This window comes from Abramis brama (assembly GCF_963993115.1).
Source record: "Abramis brama genome assembly, chromosome: 1".
Lineage (NCBI taxonomy): Eukaryota > Metazoa > Chordata > Actinopteri > Cypriniformes > Leuciscidae > Abramis > Abramis brama.
This window is the reverse complement of record NC_139963.1, coordinates 29,378,413-29,393,241: the sequence shown is the minus strand read 5'-3', so window position 1 is coordinate 29,393,241 and position 14,829 is coordinate 29,378,413. Positions and strand designations below refer to the sequence as shown.

The 14,829-nt window shown below is 40.0% G+C and overlaps 1 protein-coding gene across 1 annotated transcript in view; it reads left to right on the top strand.

Annotated features, from left to right (window-relative positions):
* The window catches only part of smg1 (SMG1 nonsense mediated mRNA decay associated PI3K related kinase), a 34,411-nt gene continuing 19,582 nt past the window's right edge, over positions 1-14,829 (top strand). The window contains 32 exon segments of the mRNA XM_084127665.1: positions 1-248; positions 2,607-2,764; positions 4,245-4,397; positions 4,495-4,631; positions 4,725-4,783; positions 5,184-5,397; positions 5,481-5,606; positions 5,691-5,763; positions 5,844-5,941; positions 6,024-6,197; positions 6,382-6,603; positions 6,757-6,858; positions 6,939-7,208; positions 7,378-7,508; positions 8,188-8,349; positions 8,903-9,021; positions 9,177-9,264; positions 9,376-9,477; positions 9,598-9,738; positions 9,996-10,195; positions 11,027-11,223; positions 11,343-11,504; positions 11,767-11,921; positions 12,026-12,162; positions 12,653-12,851; positions 12,952-13,061; positions 13,408-13,552; positions 13,636-13,792; positions 13,891-14,011; positions 14,530-14,567; positions 14,569-14,619; positions 14,621-14,777. Coding sequence (XP_083983791.1) covers positions 172-248; positions 2,607-2,764; positions 4,245-4,397; positions 4,495-4,631; positions 4,725-4,783; positions 5,184-5,397; positions 5,481-5,606; positions 5,691-5,763; positions 5,844-5,941; positions 6,024-6,197; positions 6,382-6,603; positions 6,757-6,858; positions 6,939-7,208; positions 7,378-7,508; positions 8,188-8,349; positions 8,903-9,021; positions 9,177-9,264; positions 9,376-9,477; positions 9,598-9,738; positions 9,996-10,195; positions 11,027-11,223; positions 11,343-11,504; positions 11,767-11,921; positions 12,026-12,162; positions 12,653-12,851; positions 12,952-13,061; positions 13,408-13,552; positions 13,636-13,792; positions 13,891-14,011; positions 14,530-14,567; positions 14,569-14,619; positions 14,621-14,777 — 4,435 coding nt within the window. The 5' untranslated portion in view covers positions 1-171.

Genomic DNA, 14,829 nt, shown 5'->3' with positions numbered 1-14,829 from the left:
GGTAAAGGAAAGTGTAGAGAAATAGATGGGAGGGTCAGGCCGCTGCCTCTCAGTTTCAAACACGCTCAGAGCATTTCAAACCTGTGCATGGACATAAAGTGAACGGTGAAATCAGGGTTTGTTTGCAGACTCTTCCCGTGTTAGACGGGTCATGCTGTCTTCGGAAAGGTAATGAGCCGGAAAGCCCTTGGGTCTCGGCTGAGCAGCGCCCACAAACTGCAGCGAAACTGGAATGACTGGCAGCCCAGGTCAGTAGCGCACCACACGGCCGAGCGCTCGCACTACAGGCCGAAGCTTCAGCTAGGCCTCGCTTTCGTTCGCCTCTTTATCAAACACAGCAGCCTCTCTCTCCACGTGAGGAGACTTTTCTAAGCATTCATCTCGTGATACTATAGTTGAGCTCTAGCCTGTGGGGAAAACACCGCCTCACAGCTAAACCAACAAATGTCAATCGCTCATGCTCAAATTTTCAGGTTGGTTAGCAGATGTTAGCATAAGCTAACTCACAAACAATCGGTGAACACTGGCTATATTTATCATGTTAGTGTTTGTTTGCCAGCATTGGTTTGTAGACTGAGCATAAATGTGACTATAACGGCAGGGATTTGTGTTTTCGACGGACAAGCTGATGTTCCCAGCGTGTCGTGGCTTTCATTTGTGGTTTGTGTGTGGAAACGCGTCTGGTCTGACACGTTTAGCCACAAGCTATATAACGTTGGTATTTCAGCAATTACCAAGTCGATTCATGTTGTAGAAGGTATATTGCGTCCATATGGGATCATTTTCGTCTCCTCCTCATGCCACTTGTCTTTACTAACCATTATTTGTTATACCCCTGACTGTGCAGCCGATTTCAAGCGTATAACCTTGAAAGTTTACATTAAACCGTTTTAATTTGATATTTGCGTAGATTAAATCGGACAATCCGACTGAAGCGTGGACTCAATGTCATTAAGTTCTGTGTAACTTACCTCTGTTTATCTGGAAAGTTTATGAATTGGCAGTGAGTGGATTGAACTTTGAGCTTAAAACTGGTTATTTGTTTGAGTTCAGTCTTCAGCTTGTCTTAAAATCAAATAGTCATTGTCCAATAAGAATATGAGCATTGATTGAAACACCGATTTGGTGTATTTCTTTTGAAAGTTCATTCACAGTTTGGTTTAGTTGAGTTACATTATTTGAAACCATGTGGAAAAATGAAATCTTAACTGGACTGTCAAATGGCATCTTGTCTTGACCATAAGTCCCAGATGCAGATGCAATTTTATGAATAGTCTGGAAGATTTATTAATTTTGCTTATACTGACTTTGTGTCTTTATCAAATGAGCGGTTCAGATTGTGAGTACTGTTGCTAATACTTTTTGCCATGGTAAAACGTTTTTGTTTTTCATTACATGTTTGGCAGCTGCAGCAAATAGTCAACATTACATTTTTATAAAATGTTAGATTCAAAATGTTGGTAAATTTATATTGATTATTAAAGGAATTGTTCACCCAAAAAGGAAGGTTCAGTCATCTACTCATTCACTTCCGTAGACACGTTTCAAACCTGCATGATCTTCATTCTTCAATCTTCATTGGAACACAAAATATGAATTTTTGAAAATATGAATTGTTCTTCATATTCACATCACAGTGACAGCCCCAAATTTAATTTAATTCAAGTTCCAAAATGGGAGGGAAAAAAAGTTAATTAGAGACTAGTGATCATCATTCTTTTTATTGGTCTTTTCCGTGAATCAACTGATCCAGTTCGCTAAACCTGAATGATCCGTTCATTTCGTGAAGTGGACTGATGCGATTTAGCCTTTTGTGTTCCACAGAAGAAAGATGCATGGGTTAAATGCAAAGTTTGTAATATTAACTTGTCCTATTATTCCATGAAATAAAAAATCACTATCAGGGTAGAACTTAAAACAACGTGCTTAGAACTATTTCAAATCTGTAAATTTATATGTATAAAGTCACTGAGTGACTGATTTGTAAAGTAAGTAATAAAATGAACAACAAAGTAACGCATTACATAGAAAAAGTGTCAGGTCTATTATATTGCATTTATGCTCCAAGACTTTATTCACATATCAGTTGACATAAAGTATCAGATTCTGTTTTGTTCCATTCATTACTATGGTTATGACTGTCATTCGAATTCAGTCGTGCATTTAAATAGGATTGTCAATCCAGAAACTTTGCAAAGTGTAGTAGCATGAAAAATGTAGGCTATATTATATAAGGCTACAGAAAGCAAGCAAAAATCACTGAAGCTGACATTTATTTCAGTTTAATGTGAGGTGCACCAAGCTGCACTCTTGCAAAGACTCTCGTTATAATCAATGAAACTGTCCACACTGTGAAATGAATCTCTTATTGACATTGTGTTCATACTTTATATAGTGTTATAATGAAAGAATTTGTGAGTGTGCAGAACTTGCGCTGAACAAAACTCCACCTTGTTGAGTGGTTTCTGACTAACTAAAACACATCCAATTGGCCAGTCACGTTCACGTGCTCAACAGATATGTCTGTCATTGGCTACAAAGCTTAACGCTGCAAAGACACGGAAAGTTTAGTCTGTGAAGTCACTGGTATATTGAATGCTTTACAGAGGCAACAGTCTGTCTGCCAGCCAGGACGGTGTGAAGTGCAGTGTCTCTAGAGATCGCGGTTCAGAAGTTCTTTTCAACATTCTGCCCTCTGACCAGCCTGGCACCCCACCACTGCACAATGATGCCTTCACTGCCACAGACATACTCGAAGAAGGAGGTGCGTGCTTCATCTGGCCCTTTGTTTAGCCTGGCTTTAATCAGCTGGACATTATTGTGGTTTTCAACATCAATTTCATTCTGCTAGTCCAGTATCTGGGGGTTTGATTCATCTTTTGTGTCTTTCCCTGGTTAGGGTTTCTCTTTATAGAAATGGAAAGAGAAAGTAACCACAGCAAGTGTGTTTGTTTCCTTTTTGGAAGGTCCCAGAGTTTCCTTGTGCAAATAAGTCCATGTTTACTTAAAGGTATAGCGGAGGATCTTTCCGAATTTTAGATAAGATCCGCCCTCTCCACTTTTTGAAAAGTTTGATTGATTCACCAGAATGATTGACAATTAGGAGGACCAATAGTATAGGCATTCCACCCGGAAGTAAAAAAATCCTCCGCTATACCTTTAAATCAGATTGTTGGCATCTTTTTTTATCTAGAGCTAGGAAGTACGATGATATTATTGTGGTGATGAAATAAATTGTCTATTAATAGAGATTTAAATAGTGTATAGTATCAATATATTTGTCCTGTTGTTTATTTGCATTTTACTTATTTTTAATAACAAAAAAAGAAAATATCTGGGCAATTCCACGCAAAACTGTCACATCCATAACGCCAACACAATGCCATTGTATTTAGTTGGCGTTAAGGATGTGACAGTTTTGCGCGGAATTGCCCATCTAACATAATTAGGGGTGTAACGATACACGTCACGATTCAATACAATTCACGATACTATACTATTGTAATATTTTAAGCCAAAATATTTTTTTTTTTTTTTTGTTCAAATAATTATATTACGCTATAATTATTTGATGATTACCAGAACCCACAAATATTCCCCCATTGCATTATTATACATTATATTCATCATTATATATAGTTGTTTAATGTAGTAATGTCACTGAAATGCCATAAACTTTGACTTTCCTCACTCAGTACTTATACACAATACTATTGTGGTTACAGTTAGCATTACTACATTAAATCCATGATGAATGTTGGTGATTTGTGTACTGAAAAGCCTTCTAAAAATTGTTTGTTCATGGCACAATGTTTCCCCTGGTTTCCACATCAGTGGTGTTTGATCTGAGATCTATCATTGTTTATACTAGAATTCTGCGCCGAATTTGAATGCTTCTCACTAGTAAACTAGTAAACTCTAATATTGGTCCGAGCTGATAAACTGAAGTGCAGTTTCGTTACGCTTTTTTTAAAAGTTTTTGACGTTTTTCGTATTCCACAGAAATGGCAGCTCTTATCAGCTAGGCAACATGGTGGGCAACTCTAGCAAAATTTACTCGCGCACCAGCAAGAAAAAAGGTAGCAAAATGCAACCATTTGGTTGCAGTCTGGAGCCCTGCTTATGAAAGCGTAGCACCTACTTTGCTGTTGGCACAATGTTACATATATATTTTGTTGGGGTTTTTTTCACAAACGAATGTTATGCTTTCAGTAAAGGGAACTGACAGTATGCTTGCTTTCTAGGGGAATATGATGCTGATGGAGGCCTCTCAGAAAATACTTATGGTAGGAAGTCGCTGGGGCAAGAGTTGAGAATCAATGATGTGACTTCTGATATAACCACTTTTCAGCATGGAAACCGTGCTTTAGCTACAAAGGACATGAGGAAATCACAGGGTATGTTCACCTCTCAGTGCTCATTCATTGCTTGCAGATTAACTAAGGCTGATGAATTTGTTTATTTACTAGCATCACATTCTCTGTTATGTTCCAGACCGACCGTTGGCTCACTCTGAGGAGTCTCGTCTGGCCAATCTTCTGCGGAGAGCATCACGGGAAGATGACCGAGAACGCAGACTGGCCACTGTGAAGCAAATGAGGGAGTTCATTGTGCACTCTGAAAATAAAGTGGTATGATCTGAGCTGACATGCACAAATGGATTTGAATGTGTACCTGGAATTAAACCGTTTTTAATCTGTATTGTTTGTATCCGTGCTTTACAGGTCCTAGTGAAACAGTTGGATTCCATTTTGAGCACCCTGAATGACATTTTGAATGAAAGGTTCGACTGCACAGCCTATTTTTAACAAAATGGGAGAGGAGGGTTATCAGAATTCACTCTCTTGAGGGTATATTTAGCACTTCATTGTTCATGAAGTGTTATGAACACCATGCTGAATCCTAGTCGTAAAGCATTTAGCTGGCCATTACTACAGGACATACTTGATTCTCATTTCTCTTCATTCATCACTGTCTGCTATTTTTGGAAACTGACCGATAAAATGTATATTTGGCTATTGTCCCTAGCAGCCATGAATCTCTTGCACTGGGTTTGGCACATAATAAAATAATTTAAACTTGGGGTATTGCAATATAATGTACAGTCAGCTAGTCATTATTGAAAAATAAACCCCTACAATACCTTATCACAAGATTCTGTGTGTTTCTGTTTGGCCTTACAGTAGTAAGCTCCTGCAGGAGCTCAGGCAAGAGGCTGCGTGCTGTCTGGGATTGCTTTGTGGCGCCCTCAGTTATGAAGCCGAGAGAATCTTCAAGTGGATGTTCCTCAAGCTCAGTGTGTCCACAAAGGATGAGGTGAAGCTGCTGTACCTGGTGGCAGTGCACAAAGCACTTGAAACCGCAGGGGAGAAGAAGGCTTTTTCAGCTGTAATGCAGGTATTTATTCAGCTTATGCTTCTCTTCTATTACACTTATAATCTATTTCTGTGACTGAAGAGTTTTACCGTGTTGTCATTCAGCTGGTGATGAGCAGCCTTCAGTCTATCTTGGAGAACTTGGACACACCGGAACTGTTGTGCCAAAGTGTAAAGTGTATTTTGCTGGTGGCCCGTTGTTATCCACACATATTCAGCACCAACTTCAGAGTAAGAAAGACAAGCAGTCTTAACTTTAGTCCTAAAATATGAAAGGAACAAATTTGTAAATGAACGGCTGTTTTTGTTTTCCAGGACACAGTGGATATCCTAGTTGGTTGGCATATAGATCACACACAGAAGCAGTCTCTTACTCAACAAGTGTCTGGTAAGATTTCTTTTATATTTAGTTTCATTTCCCCTTTTTGGGAAATAACCTGTCTAACCTGTCTCAATCTGTCTTTCTAGGCTGGTTACAGAGTCTTGAGCAGTTTTGGGTGGCAGATTTGGCCTTCTCAACCACACTGTTGGGTCAGTTTTTGGAAGATATGGAGGCATATGCTGAGGTAAAGTAAACTTTTCAATTGATTTCCCATTGTCCCTTAATTATGAGATGAGTCTGATGTTCTAATACTCTTTTCTTCATAGGATTTGAGTCATGTTGTATCTGGAGAATCAGGAGACGAGGACATTCCCCCTCCCACAGTATCCCTGCCAAAACTGGCAGCCCTGTTGAGAGTTTTTAGCACTGTTGTGCACAGTATCGGAGAACGATTCAACCCCATCCGAGGGCCTCCTATCACAGAAGCATATGTCACTGATGTTAGTGTTCAACACGCATTAACTCCGTTTCAATTATCTGTGTTACTGCAATACAAATAGATCATCTAAGATAAATTGCTGTCAATTGTAAATAAACTATTTTGTTGACTCACTACTATGTTGAGAGTACACACACAATCATTTACTGATCTGACATAAATTGTTTGTGTTTTCTCGCTCGCAGGTTTTGAACCGTGTTTTGGCTTGTGTCACCACAGCCAAGCAGGTGTTCTTCTCTGAGGCGGTGCTGACAGCAGGAAACGAGTGTGTGTCTGTCCTGCTGGTGAGCGTGGACTTGGGCAGCCTGCTGATTGATGCTGTAATCACTTATGGCCTAGACCAGCTGGACAGCTGCCAGTGCTGCGGTCCAGAATACAGCATGTCCGTCCTCACGCTGCTTACACTGGTAGGACTTGACTCGATTAATCCAATAATAAATAGAATTGATGGGCTTCATGTAAATATTGTTCACTAACCACACTTTGGCCTCTCTAGAGTTGTTTTTCTGTGATTTTAAAATTATCACACGTTTAATACATTTTTGTTTGGGTGGTTGTAGATTGTTGACCAGATAAACACCAAACTCCCAGCTGCTTTTGTGGAAAAGTTGTTGGCCCCAAATTCTCAACTATTAGAGCTGCGCTTCCACAGAGAGAGAGAGGTAGGATCAGTTGCATACGGTTGTATAAATGTGTCAAACTGCATTGAGTTAACGCATCTTAAATGGGTTTTGTGTCACAGGTGATGGCATCAGCCCATGGAGTCTATCATGCTGTGCTGAGCCTGAAAAACATCCCTATCCTGGAGGCAGCATATAAACTGGTCCTGGGCGAGATGGGCTGTGCGCTGAACAGTTTGCTGAGCCCTCTGGGTTTGTCTGCCGCCTGTCCTCACATACAACATCCTGCTTTCAGCCAGCTGCAGTTCAGCCCAGAGAGAGCCGAGTTTATCCTCATCTTCAACCTCAGTGCTCTCACCACCATTGGCAACACCAAGAACTCACTCATCGGGGTCAGCATGAATTCAAACAGTTTTTCTTCAATTCTTAAATAGTCCATTATTGTCAGTTCTGTTTTGAGATGCTGTCTGTAACTTTGACACTATTATTATCAGTTCTGTGAAAGCAGTTTTTTGCAGCCATACAAAAAGAGTAATAGCACTTATCTTTTATGTGTTACAGATGTGGGCTTTGTCCCCTACTGTGTTTGCCCTGCTCAGTCAGAATCTGGTTGTAGTTCACTCTGATTTGGCGTTTCATCACCCTGCTGTCCAGTATGCAGTGCTCTACACTCTCTACTCTCACTGCACCAGGTAACAATGAAACATTTACATCTAGATGATGCTTCCTGAAAAATGTACGGTGTTTAGTGATGTTCATGCTGTGCATTAACAGAAAATAGCACAGACTAAAAGATTTTTGATTTAAGAAACCATATCATTACAACTTAAAATCTGGAAATGAATATTGTCAATCCAGAGCTGGTGTCCACTCAGCTGACACGTGTAACTGATGTATCTTAATATCCATGTTGTGTGTGCGAAATAGACGCTGAATGCAGTCAAAATGTGCCATTGGAGAAGCGCTAATTAAAATGCACACACAGGAATCGTTAAGCAAAATTGAAAATTTATTTTATTTCAAGTATGTGATTCCAGATCGGGGATCTATCTATCTATCTATCTATCTATCTATCTATCTATCTATTTATTTATTTATTTATGTATGTATGTATGTATGTATGTATGTATGTATGTATGCTGTATGTATGTATGCTGTATGTATGTATGTATGTATGTATGTATTTTCTTCTTTTTTTTTTATACTCTTAACCATACATCACAAGTCAGTTCACTAGTAAATTGGTCTGAATTGAAAAATATTTTTTAAAAACCCTTAATTATTAATCACAAATTTACTGGGCAAAAAGTGTTTGGCAAGTGGCAGTGTGGTTACTGATAGACTGCTCCCTTTCTCTCTATTTCTCCCAAGACATGATCACTTCATCTCCAGCAGCCTGAGTTCCTCATCTCCATCCCTTTTCGACGGTGCTGTCATCAGCACAGTTACCACGGCAACCAAAAGGCATTTCAGCACACTCCTTAATTTGCTGGGTATGCTGCTCAGTAAGGATCATCTCAACCCTGAGGCGAGGTACAGAGCTCACACTGCCTGGCTATAATGAGCCTTGTTGTGATTAATTTATCTGAACCACTGGCTCTCACAGCTGTTATAATCATTAACTTGTGCAGTGAATTGCACCTTTCTTTTGCATTTTAATTATTTTAAAAAGAAACTAAAATTCCTTGTCTGCATATGGCAACAGTTTAGTATTTTAGTTTAGAATTGTAAGAAAATCTAAGAATATACAGTGGGGTCCAAAAATGCTAAACGGAAGTGTTTTCAATATTCAAATTCAATAAAAAAAATTGTTCTTAATTTTGTTTTAAATCATAATTTCAGTGAAAACCTTTACATGAGTTGGAAAATTTCTTTGTATTTGGGATGTATCGTCCTTAATCTCCTTTTGCTAGTGAATTTCTTATTTATTTTACTCTGTATTATGATGTTTTTCTGATTCCTTAAACTTTAATTAGATTTTTAATCACAGATTTTCAGTATGGTCTTGGACCCCACTCTATGTAATTTCCTTGTATTACCATAAGACCATAATGATTATTTGTCTTTTTTTACCACCCATTTTTAGGCGGCTGTTACTCACCTGGTCTTTAGAGGTGTCTTTGATGATGAAGAAATCTGAAACTTACTCCCCTCTGTTCTCACTCCCATCCTTCCTCAAATTCTGCAAAGGGTTACTGGCAAATTGTGAGTTAATATCCCTATTATTAATTCTGCATTTTGAGTTCACAGAGGCAAAACAATGTTATGAACAGTAGGGGGGAAACAAATAATGGTTTAAGAAAATAATAATCTGGTGACCAAGTAAATGTACATTTACATGTTGCTATTCCTCTGTGTAGCCTTGAATGAAGACCCCACCATATGTCTTCAGGCATGCAACAGTCTCCAGGTTCTGTCGTCTTCCATGACCACAGAGCTTCTCCAGAGGTAATCACACATTCTCTGCACTGTCTTCCTGCAGGAACATTCATTAGTGCTGCAACATTTCCTGCTGCTCTTGTCTGATCAGCACTGGTTCTGTCCCCTCTTTCTCTGCAGGTGTGTGGACGTGTGCCGAGTGCAGCTTGTCCACTCAGCAGTCCGAGTCCGGCAGGCCTTTGGGAAATTGCTTCGATCTGTTCCCATGCACATCGCCTTGAGGTTCGTCAGACTTCTGCCTCTAATCCACACAATAGAAACCTGGGGGAGGAGAAATAAAACCTACGTTGTATCTCCAGCTGTAGTTGATATGATGGTAATTGTCGGCTTGTCTCCCAGCAGTGCCCGTAGTCACTCTGAGATTAAGGAGATTTCTCTGGCCATCCGCCGACACATGAGCAAAGTGCCTAGCAACACATTCCACCCACAGGACTTCTCTGACCTCATTGGGTTTATTCTGTATGGAACGGTCCACCGTGGAGGGTGAGTAGGCAGCCAGGATGTCAGCGTGCAGCCACTGGTGGCATGATTTGATTTCTTAATTCTCACCTTTTTTGAGAACACATGGGTTCTTGTTTGTTTGTTTGTTTGTTTGTTTGTTTGAATATATTTTATATTTGTTATTGGAACTTATTAAACCCTGTAAGATGATTCACAGCTAAAATAAAATCAGTTTGTGCAGGTGCTGGGAGTCGTCTTATTCTGAATTGTTTAATAAATATTCATCCTTTAATTCGCAGTAAGGAGCCCTGGTTGGAGAGGCTGTACCACAGCTGTCAGCGGCTGGAGAAGAAAGACTCTGCCATGGTGCCTCGTGCCCTGCTGAAGACTGAAGCAGTGCTGTGGCAGTGGGCGGTGTGGGAGGCCGCTCAGTTCACTGTTCTCTCTAAACTCCGCACCCCTCTGGGACGAGCCCAGGATACTTTCCAGACCATAGAGGGTTAGTGAACTGTCGCTTTAGGAATTTGTATGAACTAATCCCAAAAGCATTCAAAGATTGACACTATTCACTCACCATATGTCATTCATAATCTGTATGACTGTATGTTTTGAAGACCGTGCTCGTCACTCAGTTCCATGTAAATGTGATTTTAATTGCAATGAGTGCAATGACCAGTCTCTCCCAAAAAATAATTTAAAATGATTATAAAGTATTAAGTTTGGAATACATTATGGGTAACTAATTAGTTTGTGACCTGATCCTTCCTTCCTTCCTTCCTTCCTTCCTTCCTTCCTTCCTTCCTTCGTTCATTCTTTCTTCTTTTGGGTTATGAGTGCTCAGCATCATTATAGTATATAATAAAAGTTCTCCAAGGCTGCATTTATTTGATCAAAGTTATAATTTAAAATAAATGTTTTATCTTAATATAATTTATTCCTGTGATGGCAAAGCTGGGTTTTAGCATCATTACTCCAGTCTTCAGTGTCCCATGATTCTTCAGAAATCATTTTAATATGCTCATTTGATGCTCAGGAAACATTTCTTATCAATGTTGTAAACGGTTGTGCTGCCTAATATATTTGTGTACCATGACACATTTTTTAGGATTCAATTTATGAATAGAAATTTCAAAAGAACAGCATTTTATTTGAAATAGAAATTTTTGTAACGTTTGTAAATGTCTTTACTGTCACTTATAATTTAAAATAATTTATTGTCCTTGCTGAAATAAAAGTAATAATTTCTTTAAAGTCTTACTGACCTTAAACTTATAAACTGTGTTGTGTGTCATGTGTGAGAATCAACATTTTGTCCCCTGTGCTGGTGTAGGTATGATCCGCAGCCTGGCGGCTCACAGTCTGAACACAGAGCAGGAGTTGAGTCACTGGAGTGGAGGAGAGAGTGATGAGGGTCACCACACCAATCAGCTCCGCCTGGCTCTACTTCTGCAGTTCCTAGAGAACCTGGAGAAACTCATGTACAATGCTTATGAAGGCTGCGCCAGTGCTCTCACTGCACCACCAAAGGTCTGTCTTCTGTATATAGACGGATAGCCTTGATGTTAACACTGTGGAGTGCTAGCTTTATTTTTTCACTGACATTTCATGTTTTTATCTGTTAAACTTTTTTCTCTCTCCTTATTTAGGGTATCAGAACGTTTTTCTACACAAACAGACAGACGTGCCAGGACTGGCTTACCAGAATTCGTTTGGCACTGATGAGAGTGGGCCTTCTCTCAGGTCAGCCAGCAGTCACGGTCCGTCATGGCTTTGACCTGCTCACTGAGATCAAGAACAGCAGTGCACAGGTACGACTTAAACCAGTGTTGTTCAACAGAGGGTACAAAAAATAAATAAATTGTGAACAAATGAAAATATGAATTAAATACAATCTTAAGTTAACTTTTAGATTTTTCATTGTCCTTCACACATTTAACTTTTACCCTATATCGTCCCAACACTGCTCCTTTTTGAGGTGTCAATCACTGTGAGCCACCAGCTCTTGACCTTTTGGACTGTAATAACCAAAAGCCTTACTTCATAGTCTTTGCTCTGTGTTTTGCCCTGTAGGGTCCAGAAATGGAGGTGCCAATCACCATGCTGGTGGAGGCGTTGTGTGAGCTGAAATGCCCTGAGGCCATACAAGGTCTGGCAGCCTGGAGTCTGGCCAACACTGGCAAGAGTCTGGGCTGGCTGGGCTCAGTGGCACTGCAGGCAGAGGGAAAGTAAGTGTTTTGTCTTCTAAAAAAATAATTAACCCAGTTTATACCATACAAACTTGTCTAGTTGCTCTGTTCTCATCAAATGTTGATGTTGCTTTGTTCTCAAGGTTTGAAAAGGCAGCATTAGAGTACCAAGAGCAGCTGTGTGCTGTCACAGGGATGGACTGCTCCATTAAAGGCTTTGATCGCTCCCTGTTAAAACTCACTGGCACCAACACCTCCAGCCCTAAACACACCACCAGTGGTGAGGAGTTTACACAAATCACACTAAATCCCTCACACAAGTTAACTTAATAGGGGTAGGAAGGAATTGATTCACATATGAATCACAGTTATATCTTCTACCGATTTGAGTTGAACCATTGCACATCTCCAAGCAGCGGTGTTTCGTTACTGAATGAATCTGTTTTTGAATGAAACGTTTGAGTGAATGATTCAATGAGCCATTCATGAAGATGATGACTTGCTTTGTTTCTAAATGAATGAGCCATATGAATGAATACATATAATAAGATTATAATCCAGAAATATTATAATTATCGCTATCATCCAGAAAATGAAAGATGTGAAACAAACTTCTAGACATTTTTGTACATGAATGTATTTTTACTATATTGAATCGAATCAGGAGATTCCAAAAGATTCCCATTCCTAATCTTTATTGATATCAGCAGTTGTTGACCCCTTATCTATTTTAAGATTTCTGATTGTATCTGTCCTGGCTGTTTTAATAGGAGAGGGAAGAAAAACTGTGTTGTTAAAGTCCAGTGAGTGTTCTCCAGAGGTGCTGAACTTCCTGGCTAATAAGGCGTGTGCGTGTTACGTAGCCTTGAGCGACTGGGAGTCCGTGCAGGAGTGGCAGGCCAGCATGATGAGCCTCAAAAAGAACAGCAGTTCCAGTGTCAATCTCAAGACAGACTTTAACTATATCAGGTGTGAAGCAGCAGAACTGTTGACTCTGAATTAACTTCTCCTGACTGTAGGTATGCGAGTTGTTCATTTAAATGATTGTTTCGGTCTGTCTGTCCTCTAGAGCTCTGAGCAGATTTGAGGAGGGGGATTTTGCAGAGTGCCGTGCCCAACTGGAGCTGCTCCCCGGGGAGGATTATGGCCTTCTCAACTCTACAACTAAAGACAAGATTGGTATGATCACAGCTTATACTATCCATAGTCATGTAAAACCAGTTTTTTTGGGGAAATAAGAAAAAATCTTTTGGGAAGTATCATTGTTGTTGTTATCATAATTTTTTTCCCTAGTTATTCTCAGCTCAAATATATTTTTTCGACTAGAAATTGCTGTTTGTAAGGATGATCTTCATAAAATAATTTATGAAAATGGAAGAACAAAAAATCCATATCCCTTAATCATGAACCTTTTAATCGTGATCCATTTGTTTTCCATTGGTCAGAACACGTGCAGTAAATTTTTATGATCAGCTTCACTCAACATTTTGGTGCGGTATGAATTAATGGTCTCTTGTTTTGACAGACCTGAAGAGGCTTCTTCCTGCTGTGTTGAGTCCAGACCCATCAGAACTCCAGAAGGCCATTGAGGTACAGCTCCTCAGAAGCGCTGTGGGAACAATCACTGCAACCAATCACGAACAGGACCAGAAGGTTCTTGCATCATCTGAGTAAGTACCTATTTCTACTGTAAGTTTTCCTACAAGTTGAGCATTTATTGATGGCAGTTCTACTTTTTGGTATTCATTTTCAGCACCCTGGTGAAGTACCTGAAGCAGACGGGTCGCATCTCTCTGGGTCCGCTGCGTCTCTCCACTCTCACCCTGTCTGACTCCTTGCCCACCCTCAGCACCCTGCAGCTGCACTGTGCCAACTCTCTAGAGAACTCCCTCTGTAACCAGCACCCAGAGGTTTGAGCCGCCGCCACAACCTCATCAATTTGCAAATACATTATCGCTTGCTAATTTCCCTTAAAAAAAATCCCTGTTCTTTGTTTTTCTTTCTGTAGGACTGTCTTATTCCACTCTTTAGTGAAGCTTTGACCACCTGCAAGCAGCAGGATGTTCAGCCATGGCTGCATGCTCTCCGATACACCACTTTCCAGCGGCAGCTCTTCCAGAAACTCAAAGGTAAGATCTCCATCTCTTATGTATAAGTATGACTTATGAATTTGTCTCGTTTAAAGCGTAATAGTTATTGTAAGGGTCTGTTTATCACTGAAAATTGTATCGTATTATATCTACTCTTTAAACCGTATCATGGTAAAAATGGAACGCTATGACGACAGTTTCTCACCTGTATGTAACGGCGTTTTGCTTCGGGGATTGGGCAGAACTGGCAGAACGGCAGTTTCTTTTAGTTTTTTTCCCTCTCTCCGTTTGGCCTAAAACACTGTGTTTGTGGTCATCCTCTTTGAAATTGACTACAAACACAATTTTAGTTAGATTTTTAACTAAACTTAGATTTTTTTTTAAAAGGTTTAAAGGGGGGGCGTGACAAAAAAAGTTTGAGTACCACTACTCTAGTCAGGGTAGCACTAATTTAAAAAAAATTTTTTTACTTTCTACTGTATAGGCAGCCAAGTTTTATTAAAAGCCCAGTTTGCCAGTGGTGAAGTACCCCTTTAACTCTTCAATGATTCTTCCAGGTTCCTCTGCTCCAGTGGACTCTCATCTGATGGAACTTTTGTTTGACTGCGGTGAAATTTGCTCGTAAGCAAGGAAATATCGCTCTGGCCCACTCGTCTGCTGAGCCTGTGCAGCAAGCCATCAGTGGATGACTCAGAAGGTCAGGACCTTGTGCAAAGCTTCAGGCAGCTGTCACTAGAAGGCACTGTTGGTGAGAAGTGGGGACCAGAGCTGGAGATCGAGAAGGCTAAAGTTCTGTTTGCTGCTGGTAAGTGTTTTTGAGTTGTATCTGATTTGGGGCCAGTTTACTTGGTTGTGGT